At 41.1% G+C, this 14,595-nt stretch overlaps 1 protein-coding gene across 3 annotated transcripts in view; it reads left to right on the top strand.

The window, feature by feature from the left end:
• Positions 1-14,595, top strand: part of LOC139333392 (mannosyl-oligosaccharide 1,2-alpha-mannosidase IA) — a 351,400-nt gene that overhangs the window by 172,775 nt on the left and 164,030 nt on the right. For 2 of the 3 annotated variants that reach the window (XM_070965754.1, XM_070965753.1), the window contains exons 11-12: positions 1,561-1,676; positions 3,801-5,241. In XM_070965754.1, coding sequence (XP_070821855.1) covers positions 1,561-1,676; positions 3,801-3,942 — 258 coding nt within the window. In that variant the 3' untranslated portion in view covers positions 3,943-5,241. Of the gene's footprint in view, positions 1-1,560; positions 1,677-3,800; positions 5,242-14,595 lie in introns of those variants that run through there. The other variant, XR_011602330.1, reaches the window with a different exon arrangement.

The following is a 14,595-nucleotide window of genomic DNA, read 5'->3' as shown; positions in this document are numbered from 1 at the left end:
GAGAAAACAAATTATCCATCAAGCAGCCAGGCATTACGAGTATCACAGAACACCAGAATGAGGTGCTCAAACAGTCTGAAAAATGATTACGGTTTCTGTTTTAATGGACCTGTTTCATTTGGAGGAGAGAAAAGGCTTCAGAGATGAGATCTTCTATCTCAGGGAAGCTTTTCCAGCAGGACTAGTCTGAGAATGTTTCTAATCTTCAAGAAGTCTTTTCCCCCAAAACAGCTGCTGGGGGGGGGGGGGGGGGTTGCAGGTAGCTAAGACAGTCCAATCATTGAGCTACCTGTCAGTACATATGGCTTCATGTTCACAGCTCTCAGTTCGCATTAAGAAAGGCAGCGTGAACACATGCTGGAGCAGAACCAAAAGGCTACTATTGCACTTTGATCTGGGCCAAATGAATTGAAAGACAGACAGACTGAGAGAGAAGCAAGCCTCACAACATCAAGGCCACAATCATCCCATCATCTAGTTAACCCTTATTGTAAAGCACTGTATTGACCAGTACCTGCTCCATTCAGTCCTCTGCTCTGATTTCCTGGAATATAATACAACACCCATTTTTCCAGTTGTAAAAACCCTTTAAAAAAAAAAAGAAAAAAGTGGTGAGAGTGGTGCAAAGAATAATTTAGGTAGGTGACACAGTGCAGTATTATCTGTACCCTACACTCTTAGTAGTGGCTTGGACTGATTTTATAAATTGTACTTACCTATTATGTCAAGCCCCCTTTAACACCCTCAATTACCCTCAACCTGCTTCCTCGATATTGTGCAGCACTATACATTAGCTTTTAGATCAAGCAATCCCACTAGTAGGAGGTGAAGGTTGTGTCGGGAGCACCATTATTAATGTGGCACAGACAGGACATTAGCTGTAGTAAACTGCAGAGGGCTGGCATGATAGATTTAGCATTAATTTAGTGCGCACAGAAGTGGAGAGATCAGGCTGACGAGTTTGACGGGCCTTTAATTATCGGTCACAGAGGTTGAAAGCGGTGCACAACGCTTCTCTTCATGAACATCGAGCATTAACACGTCGGGGTCTTTGTTAATTAGCACATATAAGCCAGGCCTTTGTAGCAGGGGTAATAATGTGCTAATCCGCTTGGCTAGCTCAGCCACTCTCCATTAGCCCTTGTCAGATTTAGCATTGCTTGGACTTCAATTGTGTCGTCGGCTGAAGGGCTTGACATGTTCCATCATTTACTCCTTCTTTATGTGTACACAGAGACACTGTTGTCGAGTGAAGGATTTTTTTATGCAGTATAATAGTAACAAAGGAATAGGTAATAGTCTCTCACTCGTATGCCCTGTGATTTCCTCTGTGCACTTTGTACAATATTTGGTCCTGTCACGGCGTAGAAGTGAAAAGGCCACTCTGCGAGAGCTGATTAAGTGGCTGGATAAATATACATGAATAAGTGAATGAAGTATTATTCATTCAATTTGTACAATCAAGCTGGCAACTGCCAGAGGGAGTCTTTACTTTGTCCAGAAAAAGATGCTTTTGAAGCTTCCAGCAGACAGTCAAAGCTGCCGTCTGTCTCCTGTCAGGCCCTAGAGCAACACTGCAGAGTGGAGTCCGGCTTCTCTGGGATCCGTGACGTCTACACCATGACAGTCAGCCACGATAACATGCAGCAGAGCTTCTTCCTCTCAGAGACACTCAAGTAAGTCCTATTTCCTCACCTCATCTGCTCTTTGTCACAGAGAATTTTGTCTACGGTCTGTCCTGTCCATGAAACACTCATGAGGTCAATGAGACACAGACACTCGCTCCTCCGCTGAGGTGATTCCAATCACACTTTGTGATATACTTCACATCGCTTGTAAAATAAACATGAATGGCGAATAGATGGTGTGCAGTTAGACGCTGCAGTTTCACCTCCCCTCATTCTTGGGTCATTAAGCATAACAAACCATTCAGATGCTTTTTTTTCCTGAAAACACAGCATCAGGAATCACATTCAGGTCAGCAGTCGCCAGATAGCTTTTAACACCAGGCTGTGCTGCAGTCTCACCCAATGTTACAACATCCCTAATGTGAATCCGCTTGAAAATTCAAGTGACTGATCGTGACTGAAAAATAAGACTGGTATCATTCTGTAGTTTGTTCATGTCAAAAAAATCCTGTGAAAAATACAAAACCTACGATGTGCTGGTTCATCTTGTCATACTTTGACACTTCCCTGTCAGCACTGTAGTCTAAACAAATGTTACTCAAACAGCAGTAAATAATGTATTTAATGGGACTATTTTCTGCAGCGGATTAATACACATCTGGTGCCCATCTACACGGTAATTAAGGACCATGTCACCCAGTTCATAACTGGTGTTTTTTCAATGCTTTTGGGCAACAGAGGAACAAGTTGCATCAGGTTTTAGCCGCACTGTGTTTGTTTTGTTTTTTATCTTGGGGTTTATTGTCTGTAATCTTGTCCTTTAATGTGAAGACAGACAGAGGCCGCTGTAATGGAAAAATAAGAGGACCTTACTGAGAGAAGCTTACGTCTCGGAGAAAATGATTGGCCTCTTTGAAGAATGATTTTGTCTTTCCTGCCAGAAAAATCCTGTTGAAAAAGGTGTTTCAGAAACACTTTTTACATTACACACACATCAAAAAGACAGATTAGTCAGAGAAGCCAGATTACACAGGAAATAGCATAATTACATGCGCTGCAGAGACGTTACTGATAATCCACATATACATGCAGCAAGACAGTAACAATGATTCTCCTCGACCTCAAACATACGGATCACTTATTTCAACTGTATTTGCGACATGGAAATCTGCTTCCTGTAGTGGCAGAAACTGACTGAACTTGAAGCAGCTCTTGGTGTGAAATGATTTAGAATATGAGGATGTATAGCTGCGTTTAATTACCTTTCATCGTGCTGCCACGCTCTGTGTGTGAAGTCTGCCATGTGCTCGTATCAAAGTAAAAAAAGCTGATTAGAAACCTGATTGTGTGTTTGCTGGCAAAGAAACATCTTTTTTCTTTCTCCTGGACAAATCAAGTGCCTGAAATACGGTTTCTCTTATACATCACATCTAAGAGGTCATGTTACTGCAGAGGGCCGACTGTAATGGAGTTAATGAAGGAAGTAGTGCAGCATCTTGGAGAAAACATGTACACTAATTCTCTTTCTTGCCGAGAATTAGATAAGATCAATATCGCTGTCGTGTGTCCGCTAAATATGAAGCTACAGCCAGGAAACTCTAATTAACAAATAAGGTGAATGAGCTTTAGGGGCACAGGAAGGTGGACTTTGTTAGCTTTTGACTAGGGGTGTCCCCATTAGAGCTGCAAATAATGATTATTTTCTCAATTAATCGATTAGTTTGGTCTGTAAAATGCCACAAAATGTGTTTTCCAAAGGCCAACATTGACTGTCATTCAAGAGTAAAGGAACCAGGAAATACCTACATTTATGAAGCTGGAATCAGAGAATTTATTTTTCTTGAAACATTTCTTAAAATGATTAATTGATTAATTGGTGCAGCTCTAGTCCCATCATGTATTTTTGGGACCGGTCCTGATCTAAGTCCTTTAATATTGGGTATCTACAGATGCTTTGGCTGTTTCCAGTCGTCATGCTAAGCTAAGCTAACAGGCTGCTGGCTGAAGCCTCATATTGATCTTTCAGGCATTGAGAGAAGGATGTCTTCTCTTTAACTCTTGACAAGAATATGAATAAGAGTATTTAGTCTTTGTGTAACTGTGTATAATTACACTAAACATGTAGAAAGAAGTAAAGTTTGAACTAAATGAGTGTTTTACCTGTTTGCTCAGGTATCTGTACCTCCTCTTCTCTGATGACGACCTTCTCCCACTGGAGGACTGGGTCTTCAACACAGAGGCCCATCCGCTGCCCATCATCCGCAAGAGCTGCCTGCAGGACGAAGCGACACAGGATAAGACAGTCCACGAATAAGACTGAACGCCACCAACAACAACAGAGACAGTTACAGACACATCTGCACAGTTCATGTGCACACACAGAGTCACACAAATATTGCAAACACCAATTCAGTGCAGGTTGAGAGTCTTTTCAGGAGCGCGTTATGGACTCTCGATTCCTTTCCAGTAAAGGATGTTGTCGTTTTACGCTGTGATTGTATATCCTTTCGCCGGGCTAACTTCCTGCTGGCAACTCTCTTTTGTGGACAATCAAGACAAACATGACTTTCATGAAAAGAGCACCTTTTTCTTTCCTTCTTTCCTCTGTGAGGAAACCAGTATAACTTTCAGACCCAAATGTATGGGAGGAGGGTTGATCTATGGGCCATATTGTTAGAAAGAGAGAGAAACGTATAGAAAACCACTTGAGTTTTGCTCTTTGATTTCATTGTTTTGTTAATCTTAAGTGATGAATGATTTCCTTCTATCTCGTCATTGCATTTCTCCCTTTGTGAGTACACTCTTTGACCAAAGGTTTCTTTGCATTTCTATTTCCCTCTTTTCCAGTAATGTGTTTTTGGTGAGATTTGACAGGAAATAAAATTTACTAGAAGGGTTGAACTGTAAAGAATATTGAATAATGTACAGACAAACATGAAATGTGATTCTCGAATCCGCCTCCGAACTAATGTTGATGTCATGTTTCTTACTGAAACAAGCTTGAAATGAATTTTTTTCAAGTTAGGAGGCGTCAGGAAAGTGGCAGTGTCTTATGCATCCAGGGACCATTTATGGAAAGACTGATGTTGGCTTGTGTTTTTCCACTGTATGCTCGGGTTATTTCGTGAACAGGACAAAGCTTTCTCAGTCCTCTCAGCCTTTCAGATCGAATGGAGCACCGTCAGTTCTGTGGTCGTAACACACGCATAAAGGAAAAAAGATTGCATTTGCTAGCCAGCTCCGAATGGGTTTTCCTGTTTCTGTTGTAGTTTTTCTGCTTCACCCTGCCTTTACGTGTGAATCCATACAGCTGCCGACGCTGACGTTAAAGGCTGTGACCGAGAGGCGACTGCGGAGACGAGATTTCACCTTCATCACTGTTCTTTTTCATCACTGCTGTCCTGCGCAGTTGTGGAGCGAATGTGCTGTACATACAGATGAAGCGAGTGACCCCAGTGTGAGCTTGTCTTGACTTTATTTTGTGATTTTTTTATTATTTTTTTTTTTCTAAACTTCAGTGGTTATTTTTTCTGGGTTCTCTTTTGATTTGCTTCCCTCAGGTGTTTCAGTAAAAAAAAAAACAAACAAACAAAAAACAACAAAAAAAACTAAACAGTTCTGATTTTAAGTCTAGTTATTGCTGATATTAATTATTGTTATTACTTATTCTTACTGGTTGATTTAACTTTCATTGTTGAATATTTTTCAAATACTGATAAAGACCTGTGCAACTTTGTACATTTAAAACAATCGCAGTTGTTGTGTGGTTTTTCTTGGCCTTGTTTACTTATTGACGGAGCCTAAAAGACACTGAACGTCTGCTCTTTGTGGTTTTCTTTTGAATCTTTGATTTGTTGGCAGGTTGCTGTAGCGACTTCCAAAAAGGAAAGAAACTCTAGCTGCTTACATTTGTTTCAGTATTTGCTTCCAGGAAGTTCATTACAGGTTTAATTGAAGGGGGATGTCTCAGGGTTGTGGAAGGTTCCAGCAATCACGACCAGAAAATGACTAATGGGGTTTAGCCATCGCACCTCCCTCACGGTGTCAAGCCTACGAGGCGAGATTTAATAATGATTCATCTCCACCTGATGTCATCTGAATCCTAATTTCAGCATGGAGGCTTGAAGTGATTTTTCATTGGCTTTAAATAGAATCAGCACGCATTATTGACATGATTGACATTTAATAGCAATTTAAGAGATGGCGCTTAAATGTCACGGATCCGGTAACATTAATCTTACAGACAGCTGAAAAAAGAAGTGATGCAAAGGAGTGTGAGTTTACATGCTCAGTGTAAACGTTATCTGAGAGGAGGCCTGCAGCGCTCAGCAGTGCAGGACTATCCTACCCTTCATCTGGTACATGTGAGTTCGCCTGATCTTGCCTGTGGACATAAATGGGAGGATCACTGTCCATATGAATGCACCCGAGACTGATAGTGAAGGACAAACACTACAGATAATCCCTCCCCCTCTTGTTTTTTCCTTCTTTACTGCTCCAAAACTCCCGACAAACTGAGCGGGGCAGCAGAAACAGAAGCGTCGCGGCTGCTGTCTCACTTGGTAAGACCTTGCGTTGATGTGTAACAAAGGGGGAAGCGCCATCACTATCTCTGCACCACAGTTGTCCCCCATCTGTCCCGAGCAGTTTTATAGGGAATAAATGGCATGTCATGGAGATCTGGTTCAAAAACTACTTCATTTGAAAACAGTTCTGACTCCTATCTACTCACATTTTCAACTGCCCAGTGATTTAGGACAAAGGAAGGAACAATAAAGCCAAGCCAGCCACAGAAAACAGAAAACAAAGCAGCGTGTGAGCATTTAAAGTGCAATGCACTGTGATATATGTCACCTCTAAGGGCCCCATTGTGCAGCACACTGTAAAATGTGACTATGACTTGCATTGATTGCAGGTTACAGTTACAAAGGTACTGCGTGATCAGAGATGCAGATAAAAACTGGCTTTCTGACATTTCAGCTGCTCACAGACACACGAACTGCCTTCATCTGATGATGTCATCTTGGGCTTTTGGAAACACTGACATTTTTCACCATTTCCTGACATTTTATAGATCAAACAACTAATCGATTAATCATCAATCAATAATGAAATTGCAGCCTTAAACTGCATCCACTGCTTTTGCATCTACCTTCACCCGGTACATGTCAAATGACAGTTCAGCTGCTTTCATCTCACGATCTCCAAATGAGACGTTGAAATGCTTTCAGGGCTTACACACCAAATAACACCTCAACTGTTTTCAGCTACTTCACTTCAGCTGACACCTCGACTCTGCATCAACAACAGCATCTCAGCGGCAAAAACATCTTTACTCGTTTCCATTATTCCATAAGCACAAAAGAACAGTAACAAATATTTCAACAGCACATTTTCAGCAACGCATTTCTGTCTTCAGTACTTCAACTTTAAAGTGCTTGTCATCATACCTGTCAACATCTTATTATAAGGTTTTCCGATGACAGTTTGTAAATGCAGCATCCAAACACGTTTTTGATGAGAAGTGCAAAAATAGGTTTAAATGCATATTTTTGGGAATTTCTATACTTATTTAAAACAAGAAATTTTTGTTTGTTTTACATTTCTACACAATCATAACTATGTTTTGTGTGCACTGACAGATAGTTACATGGAGTCATTTACATGTAAATCACAAAACACTGACAGAGCTGCCATGTGCATTCATTTATATTGAGACTGATCTGACTCCACATAAGGAGAGGAAAACGCCAGAGCACAAACAGCAGATAATAAAGATACAAGTCGGCTTTTCTTTGTCTTCTCCGATGATAAAAACAGTGAAGTGACAGGTTCAGTCTCGTCATCTTCTATCCTAAACCGTCCTACCACCACCTTTGGTTGAAATCAAAGAGCTTCTCAGATGTATTCTGGGACAACGGTGTCATCTCACGCAGCTCTCAGCTAAACAAAACAAACACATCTCACCTGAAGTGTCACCACCTGACAAGGAAATTATTAAGTTACTGCATAACTTCAAAAATTATTTAGTGAGTTGGACGCCTCATGCCTGCAGCAATTTTGTCATATTCTTAAAGGTACTTCAAAGGTACTGAACATCTCATTTTGTGGAATAAGGCCCTTCAAATTAAGACATAATTTTAAACTCCTGTTCCCCCTCCCTCTGTTCTTTTCCTCCCTCTCAGGTCTTGTCAGCATACTTTCATGGTTTGTTAAACACTGTTATTTTCTCTCAGGCTTGCTGGTAAGAAAGAAGGAAAGTGAGACAATGTGGAAGGATATGCAGGATACCTCAAGCCTTGTTGCAAGTACCTGACTGTAATTGTACACAGAAAAATATCTTTGCGGTTTTTCATGGTCAGTTTTAGATTGGAAAGAAACCAGGGATGTTTTTACTGCATTCTTGTTGAACTACCATTAGTTGTAAAAGCAAGAATTTGAAAAAAGGACAAAATAAACTGTCAACACTGGACTGAAGCTGGAGAAGGATGCTGAGGGAAACATTAGAAAAGCTCATTGCTGCACAATTCCCCACCTCCCTCATTGTGATTCCCCTCCTCCTGTCAGCATAATGTAGCTTTACACTGAACTCAAGCCAAGGACAGAGAGATATGAATGAATTTGTTCTGCACAATGAGCTGAAAATGGAATTCTTTTCATTTATCTCTATTCGGGGACTTGTTCATGAATTCCACTTTTACATTTTCAGGGAAATGACAGCCTGAGAGTTGCTTTGGAACAAACTAAAATAGCTTCCTTACGCACAGACAAATTGTTCGGAGGGGGGGATCCTGAAAAGCAGCACAGATGACGCTTTTGGTCGTGGAGAGATACTGTATTTAGCGTGACAGACTTTCAGTGTTTGGTTTCCAGTAACATCCTTGACTTTGAAAAGTTTGCATGATGGAAAGTGAATTGAATCTCCTCTTTCTTGGACAGACTGAGAAAGTCGTTTTTAGTATATGTGATTAGCACAGAGACTGATGACTGGATCGCACTAATCAAAGCAATATGGAAACCCATGCTGCTTTGTCCCCTGCCATCATCCAGTTTTACGATTATTAAAACTTTAATGTGATTATTAACTAGATTCTGATTTAGGGAAATGATACCATTTGGTCCGTCCATGCTGTCATTTAATATTCATATTCAATTATACAATCTAATTAGACGGCTAATAGTAATGTGAGAAGCCTTTCTTTCCCATCATGACTTTTGGGTTTTTTTGTCAAATTTTGCTGTGAGTGAGAGTCTTTGCAGTATGTTTCTGGCATACCCGGCTGTGTGCTGCTATGTCAGGTCTGAGAGCGTGTGTGTTGTGTGTTTCTGTACATAGATTCACCCATGTGTGCACTGAACAGATGCCTCAGCCCTCACACAGAGTACTGCGGAGCTGCAGTATGTGCATGTCAGAACATCCTGTGCTACTCCGCACTGCCAACACTTGAAGGTTCGCCAGGCCGGCCTCATCTGCCGCCCTGGCACCTTGTTAGCACCCGGAAGGAAACACAACTGCATAATCAGCTGCTAATATATCTAAAAATAACACAGGCAGCTCAGGAGGTCAGACATAGGAAGACTGGGAATCGACAGGTAGAGCGTGTGCATAAATCCATAAACACATCATCACACTCTTAAGGTTTGTCGTATGTGGCAGCTTCATGCTTGAGGCTTTTTTCATCAAGGTCACACATCAGCTTTCTACACAAAGCAAGAGTTGATGGAGCTGCATTGTAGGTTATGTTTTAACGTTAGAAAGAAGAGTTCATAGCATGCTAGCAGAGCTCTGTGTGGCTGTGCTTGCTTCGAGCTGAATGCTAAAATCAGCATGTTAACATGCTTGTGAATCACACTTGATGACAATGCAAACACACTGATGTTAGCTGGTACAATGTTTACCATATTCACCTCTTAGCTGAGCATGCTAACATCTATTGATTAGCACTAAGAAGAAGACATCCCTTTATTAGTCACAACACACAACATGCAGAGTTACAGAAACTGCACACGACATGCTTAAGTGAAACTCTTTCTCCGCTTCTAACCCATCCTGGCAGACCACGGCAGACCAGGAGCGGTGGGCTGCCAGCCGACAGCGGCGCTAGTTCCATTTGTCACCATTGGTTAGGTGGTGATCTTCTTGCATGTTTTTAGTGGGGGTTATTTATGGAGGATACCCCAGGTGAATACGGGGAGAACATGCAAACTCCACACAGAAAGGCCCCTTAAAGGGCATCAGGAACCGAAGGCATGGTGGAGGACACGCCCCCAGCGCCTACAGTGCCCCAGACGGGAATCGAACCCGGGACCTTCTAGCTGTGAGGCAACAGTGTTACCACTTTTCCACCATGCCACCTATTGATTAGCACTAAACACAAAGAACAGATGAAAAGTCCTTCAGATGCATCCTCTGGACACCATGATTATGTGATTTAAGTTCACTGAATAGCATTTCTATCTCTAGAGGCTAAAACTACACCCAATCATATTAGCGACAATCACAAATTTGTGGTGGAACAACAGATTTAGTAAATCAATGACAGGCTCAGCCGAGGCCACTGACGAGACATCAGGTGTGACAGCTTACGAGCTCCTGCACACAAACGCCTCCCTAATTGTTGCTCCCTTGGAAATGCATTTTTGATTCTATTGGTAGATGATAAAGTTGATTGTGTTTCCAATTATCCACTCACATATGTTAATTTGCATGAATTGGCTTGAGTTTCAAGTGTGCGGCAGATGAACAACATGAAATGCACTAACAGAGCAGCCTCTGCGGGAGGTTTTTAAAAAAAAAAATAGCAGATGGTGAATCGACAGCTCCAGAAAACCCTCTTCAATCAAAAAAGAAACATTTTTCTCACTTGGTGTGACATCTATTTAAACCTTAAATAATTCCCTGTTCGTGTGCGACAATACAATAAAAGAATTCCTTGGAATTGCCAAAATCGTAGAAATTAATTGCATATCATACTGTGTAATACTGGTATGCAGCATGGCAGTCAGAGGAAGACGAGGTAGACGAGCTTCATATGTGGAGCTAATGTATGTAGCTGTGATGTGAAGTTTGCTGGCACTTCAAAGATGATCCATGGTTTAAAAAAAAAAGTGTTTGCAGATCTTTTTAAATTGTTATTTTTTAAGTAAAATAAGTATGACAATTATTTCTCAAAGATTTGTGATAAAAAACCTGGATTTTAAAGCACCCATGCTGATTTTGCCGTCTCTACACCGTGATTGTTCTGTAGTGGCCCATCCTCCTTGTCAATTAAGTGTTTTAATGTTCAAAGGCTTTGAGGAGCCTCATGAGTGGAGTAATTTAACCCAGAATCCTGATGAAAGCTAATGCTAATTGTTATGGTTCCCGCTGTCATAAATATTCATTTGTCAACACAGTCTAGCGTCTGTGACACACCATTTACTGCTCTGCAGAGATTTACAGCTTTGAAGATGCCAGGATTTGTTCGGAGCTCTGCTTTTCTGGTACAGTAGGTGAAATATGGAGACATTTATACTTTCATCTTTTCACTGAGGCACTGCATTAACTTAAGCTCATTAACCAGCCCTGCTTTTACTGTGGGTTTGGCCACTCTTATGCTTTATTTACATCAGCCTTTATTGCAGTGGAGGTTGAAACTGGTGGACAGGAGGTCTGTGGGTTATTCTGAGCATCAGGCACATTGTACAGGCACAAAGGCACTAGTGAGTTTTTCCAATTTCATTTTTTTTTATCCTTTGAGTCCCATGAATGAAATGCCATTCTTCTCAATTGTGCAGGGGTGACAGCAGAGAATCTCCTGTGACTGAAAACTCAAAACCTCTGACAATAAAAAGCAAAACTATCTGCTCGATGCCGCTGGGGAGCATTTCTTGTGATTTCAGTAAACCAATCCCGCCAAGGGGATATTTGGACTTAGTTATCCTCACTTTAACACAAACACTCTGGCTTTGTTGCAGAGTTGTTGACCTGTGAACTGCGTTGATGATTTGCATCCCTGCTAACATGTTCGTTAACTCCAGGGCCCGTATTCACAAAGCATCCTAAGGTTAAAAGTAGCTCTTACTGACGTCATTCTTAGAAAAATTTTTCTTAGAATTTTCCCTTGTTAAGATAAAAGTTATTCACTAAGTGTCTTAGGCCTTAAGAGAGCTCCTAAGGTGAAAAACTGTTAGGAGGAGGGAGGAGGACGTTTAAGAAGCCTAAGAGTGTCTTAAACAGACAGGGATTGCAGCACATAGCAGCGCTTCTCACACTCGTCGCTCGCGCATAAAAAAACACATTGATCTGCTGGGCAACGCGCTCCCAAGTCTGCCTCTTCCCTTATGCTGTGATCCCAGGACCCAATTTCCCTCTTAACACTGTTTTATTTTCATCCACGAGCTGTGCCAACAGCAGGCACTGCTCGTGTCCAGTTGTGCCTTCTTGTTCTCTTTTCATCCGTTTCGGTCGTTGTTTTGGTCATTCTGCCAAATCAAACCGCTTTTTATAAGGACGCCAGCAATCACAGGAATTGCTGACAGCTGAGTCTGCGTCCACAATTAATATCAAATACATTAAGTGGTAAAATTACCAGCGTGGACAGTAACATAACAATAAGCAAATCAATATAACCGGCATGTGAATGAGGTACGTTCAAACATTTTGAAGCTGTGTCACAATTAATTTAATTTTGCTGAGTTTCATCATGACATAAAATTAATGTCACGATTACACATTTCATAATACATTCCAAGTTACATGCATGGTTGATTGTACTGTCCATTCATAACTAGGAGCGCAGAGCGCATATTTATTTATTTATTTTTTGATGACAACAACCAATCACAGCTTTTAGAAGACTGCGTCATACCTAGCAGCGGGGTCAACCACACCTCGTCACTAAGATAAAAGTTTCTGTACCCTCCTCGCTCAGAGTTGCTCTCAGACACTTCCTGAATCACTCTTAAGCTAAGATTCCTTGCTAGGAATTTTAAGGCTAAGTTAGCAGCTCTCTAAGAGGACTCAAAGAAGCTTTGTGAATACGGGCCTTGGTACACAATACATGTCACAGAAGTGTTAATCCAGGCTGTTTAAGTGGGTACTGTGTTGTTGTAAAATAGGTTTCTGCAGATAGTTTGAGTTTGAGAAGTTTGAGCTGGAAAATTTTTGCAACCACTATGACTAGTTATTGCAGATATGGAAATTGATTTGCTTACAATGCAGCACAGGTGTGCAGCCATTGTCTTTGCTTGAATCATTATGTTCTGAAGGCGGGGGGATGTTTGTTTAGTGTTTGTGTTTTTCAAGCAAGTCCAATCTGTTGTTCAGAAACCTGCATTTATGATTTTGACTGCATCTCCATTATGCGTGTTTTGATTCCCAAGAGATATCCTCAGCAATCCTCAGAATATGATGCTTTCTAGAATACAAAAGCTGTTTACGGGATATTTTATTCAAGCTTTCTTAGACAAGCAGTAATTGACTTGACAGTGTCGGCAAAAGTTTTCAGATGAGCTCATGTTTTTCACTGTCAGGCTGGAACAGTGAGCTGGTTTGTCTAGTTCTCAGTTTTTTCTTTCCTTTTAGCCATGTTTAATACATACAATACAATGTTATCTGTCAGCACAAGGATACAAGCATGCTGATGCGGGGGACAGCCTGAACTCTGAAGCAGAAATATGGGTGTATGTATGTGCAGCAAAGCCTCAGAGCTCCACAGTCTATCTCTAATGTGACTCCACTCAGGCAATAAATCAGACCGTAAACGTTGAACTCACTCAATTCAAGTAAGAGTTCCCAAAACGCTTCCATCATTTCTGCTCCAAAAGCTGGACTCCTCCTCACCCACTGAAGCTGACAGTCTGCAGTGTGGTCTCAGCCAGCTCCTCTCAACCTCATCCAAATAAGATCTCTTCCTCTGTGTTCCATGTTTTTTCTTTCAATAGTTTTTCTATTATTTATTGAATTACTTGACAGACAAATTCTCAATTCTGAGCTGCTCAAAAGTACAGTGTTTCACAATTCAACACTAAGCATTTCCACTGAAACACTCGCATCCCCGCCGGTGGTTCATAAAGGCTGGAAATGATATCTTTCGGTTTCTGCAGACATATTTTCTGGAGGCAAACATTATCCCATCTGTCCTTTCTCCTCTACGTATTTACCACTACAGGGGGGCCACATTCCTCCAGGAACTGTGAGGTCTGGCTGGTAGTGCCAGGATCACACTGGGTATGCCCAGTGTGGGACACAGGCAGCGGGCATCACGCCAGCCCACGCTGAGCCTCCAAGCTGTCTGCACTCCCTCACTGCTGTGGCTGTATGATGAAAGAAATACATTTACATTAATCATGTCGTCAGGCTTCTCCAAGGACTCTCCCTTCCTGCTGTCCCTCTCTTCATAAACTTAAAAACAAACAAAGGGGAAAAAAAAGAAAAAAAAAACAGCCAAGATACCGCTAATTAGCCGTTTTTTTTTTTGTTTTGTTTTTTTTGTGAGCAGAAAAGATTCAAGAAAAGCTATTTTAAAGTTTGTGGCTATTAATAGGCTGAAAAACAACTGTATGTGATTAGTTTCAGTCATAGAAGGACGGACGAAACCACCACTGGCAGTACTGCTGTAATGGTGCATACACTACTGCGTATGTAGCAGCAGTGCTACTCCATGTTGTCCTCAAAAATGGCCATAAGTGTCTTATTGAGCCTCCAACTGACAATTATTTACATTATTGATTAATCTGCAGATAATCGTCTCCATTAATTGATTCTTTGGTCTACAAAAAATAAAACAAATATAAACACCCTTCACAATTTCCCAGAAGCCAAAGTGTTGTTGTTGTTTTGTCCAACAGTCTAATCCAAAGTGAATCAGTTTACAACCATTAAAGCAAGACAAAGGAGCAAATTCTGAAATTTAAGAGGCGCAAACATCAAATATTCAATATTTGATTTTAAAATGACTTGATGACTGTATATTAATAATGTACT

Source organism: Chaetodon trifascialis, chromosome 7 (genome assembly GCF_039877785.1).
Source record: "Chaetodon trifascialis isolate fChaTrf1 chromosome 7, fChaTrf1.hap1, whole genome shotgun sequence".
Lineage (NCBI taxonomy): Eukaryota > Metazoa > Chordata > Actinopteri > Chaetodontiformes > Chaetodontidae > Chaetodon > Chaetodon trifascialis.
Note: the sequence above shows the minus strand (reverse complement) of the source record. Positions and strands in the feature narration are given on the sequence as shown.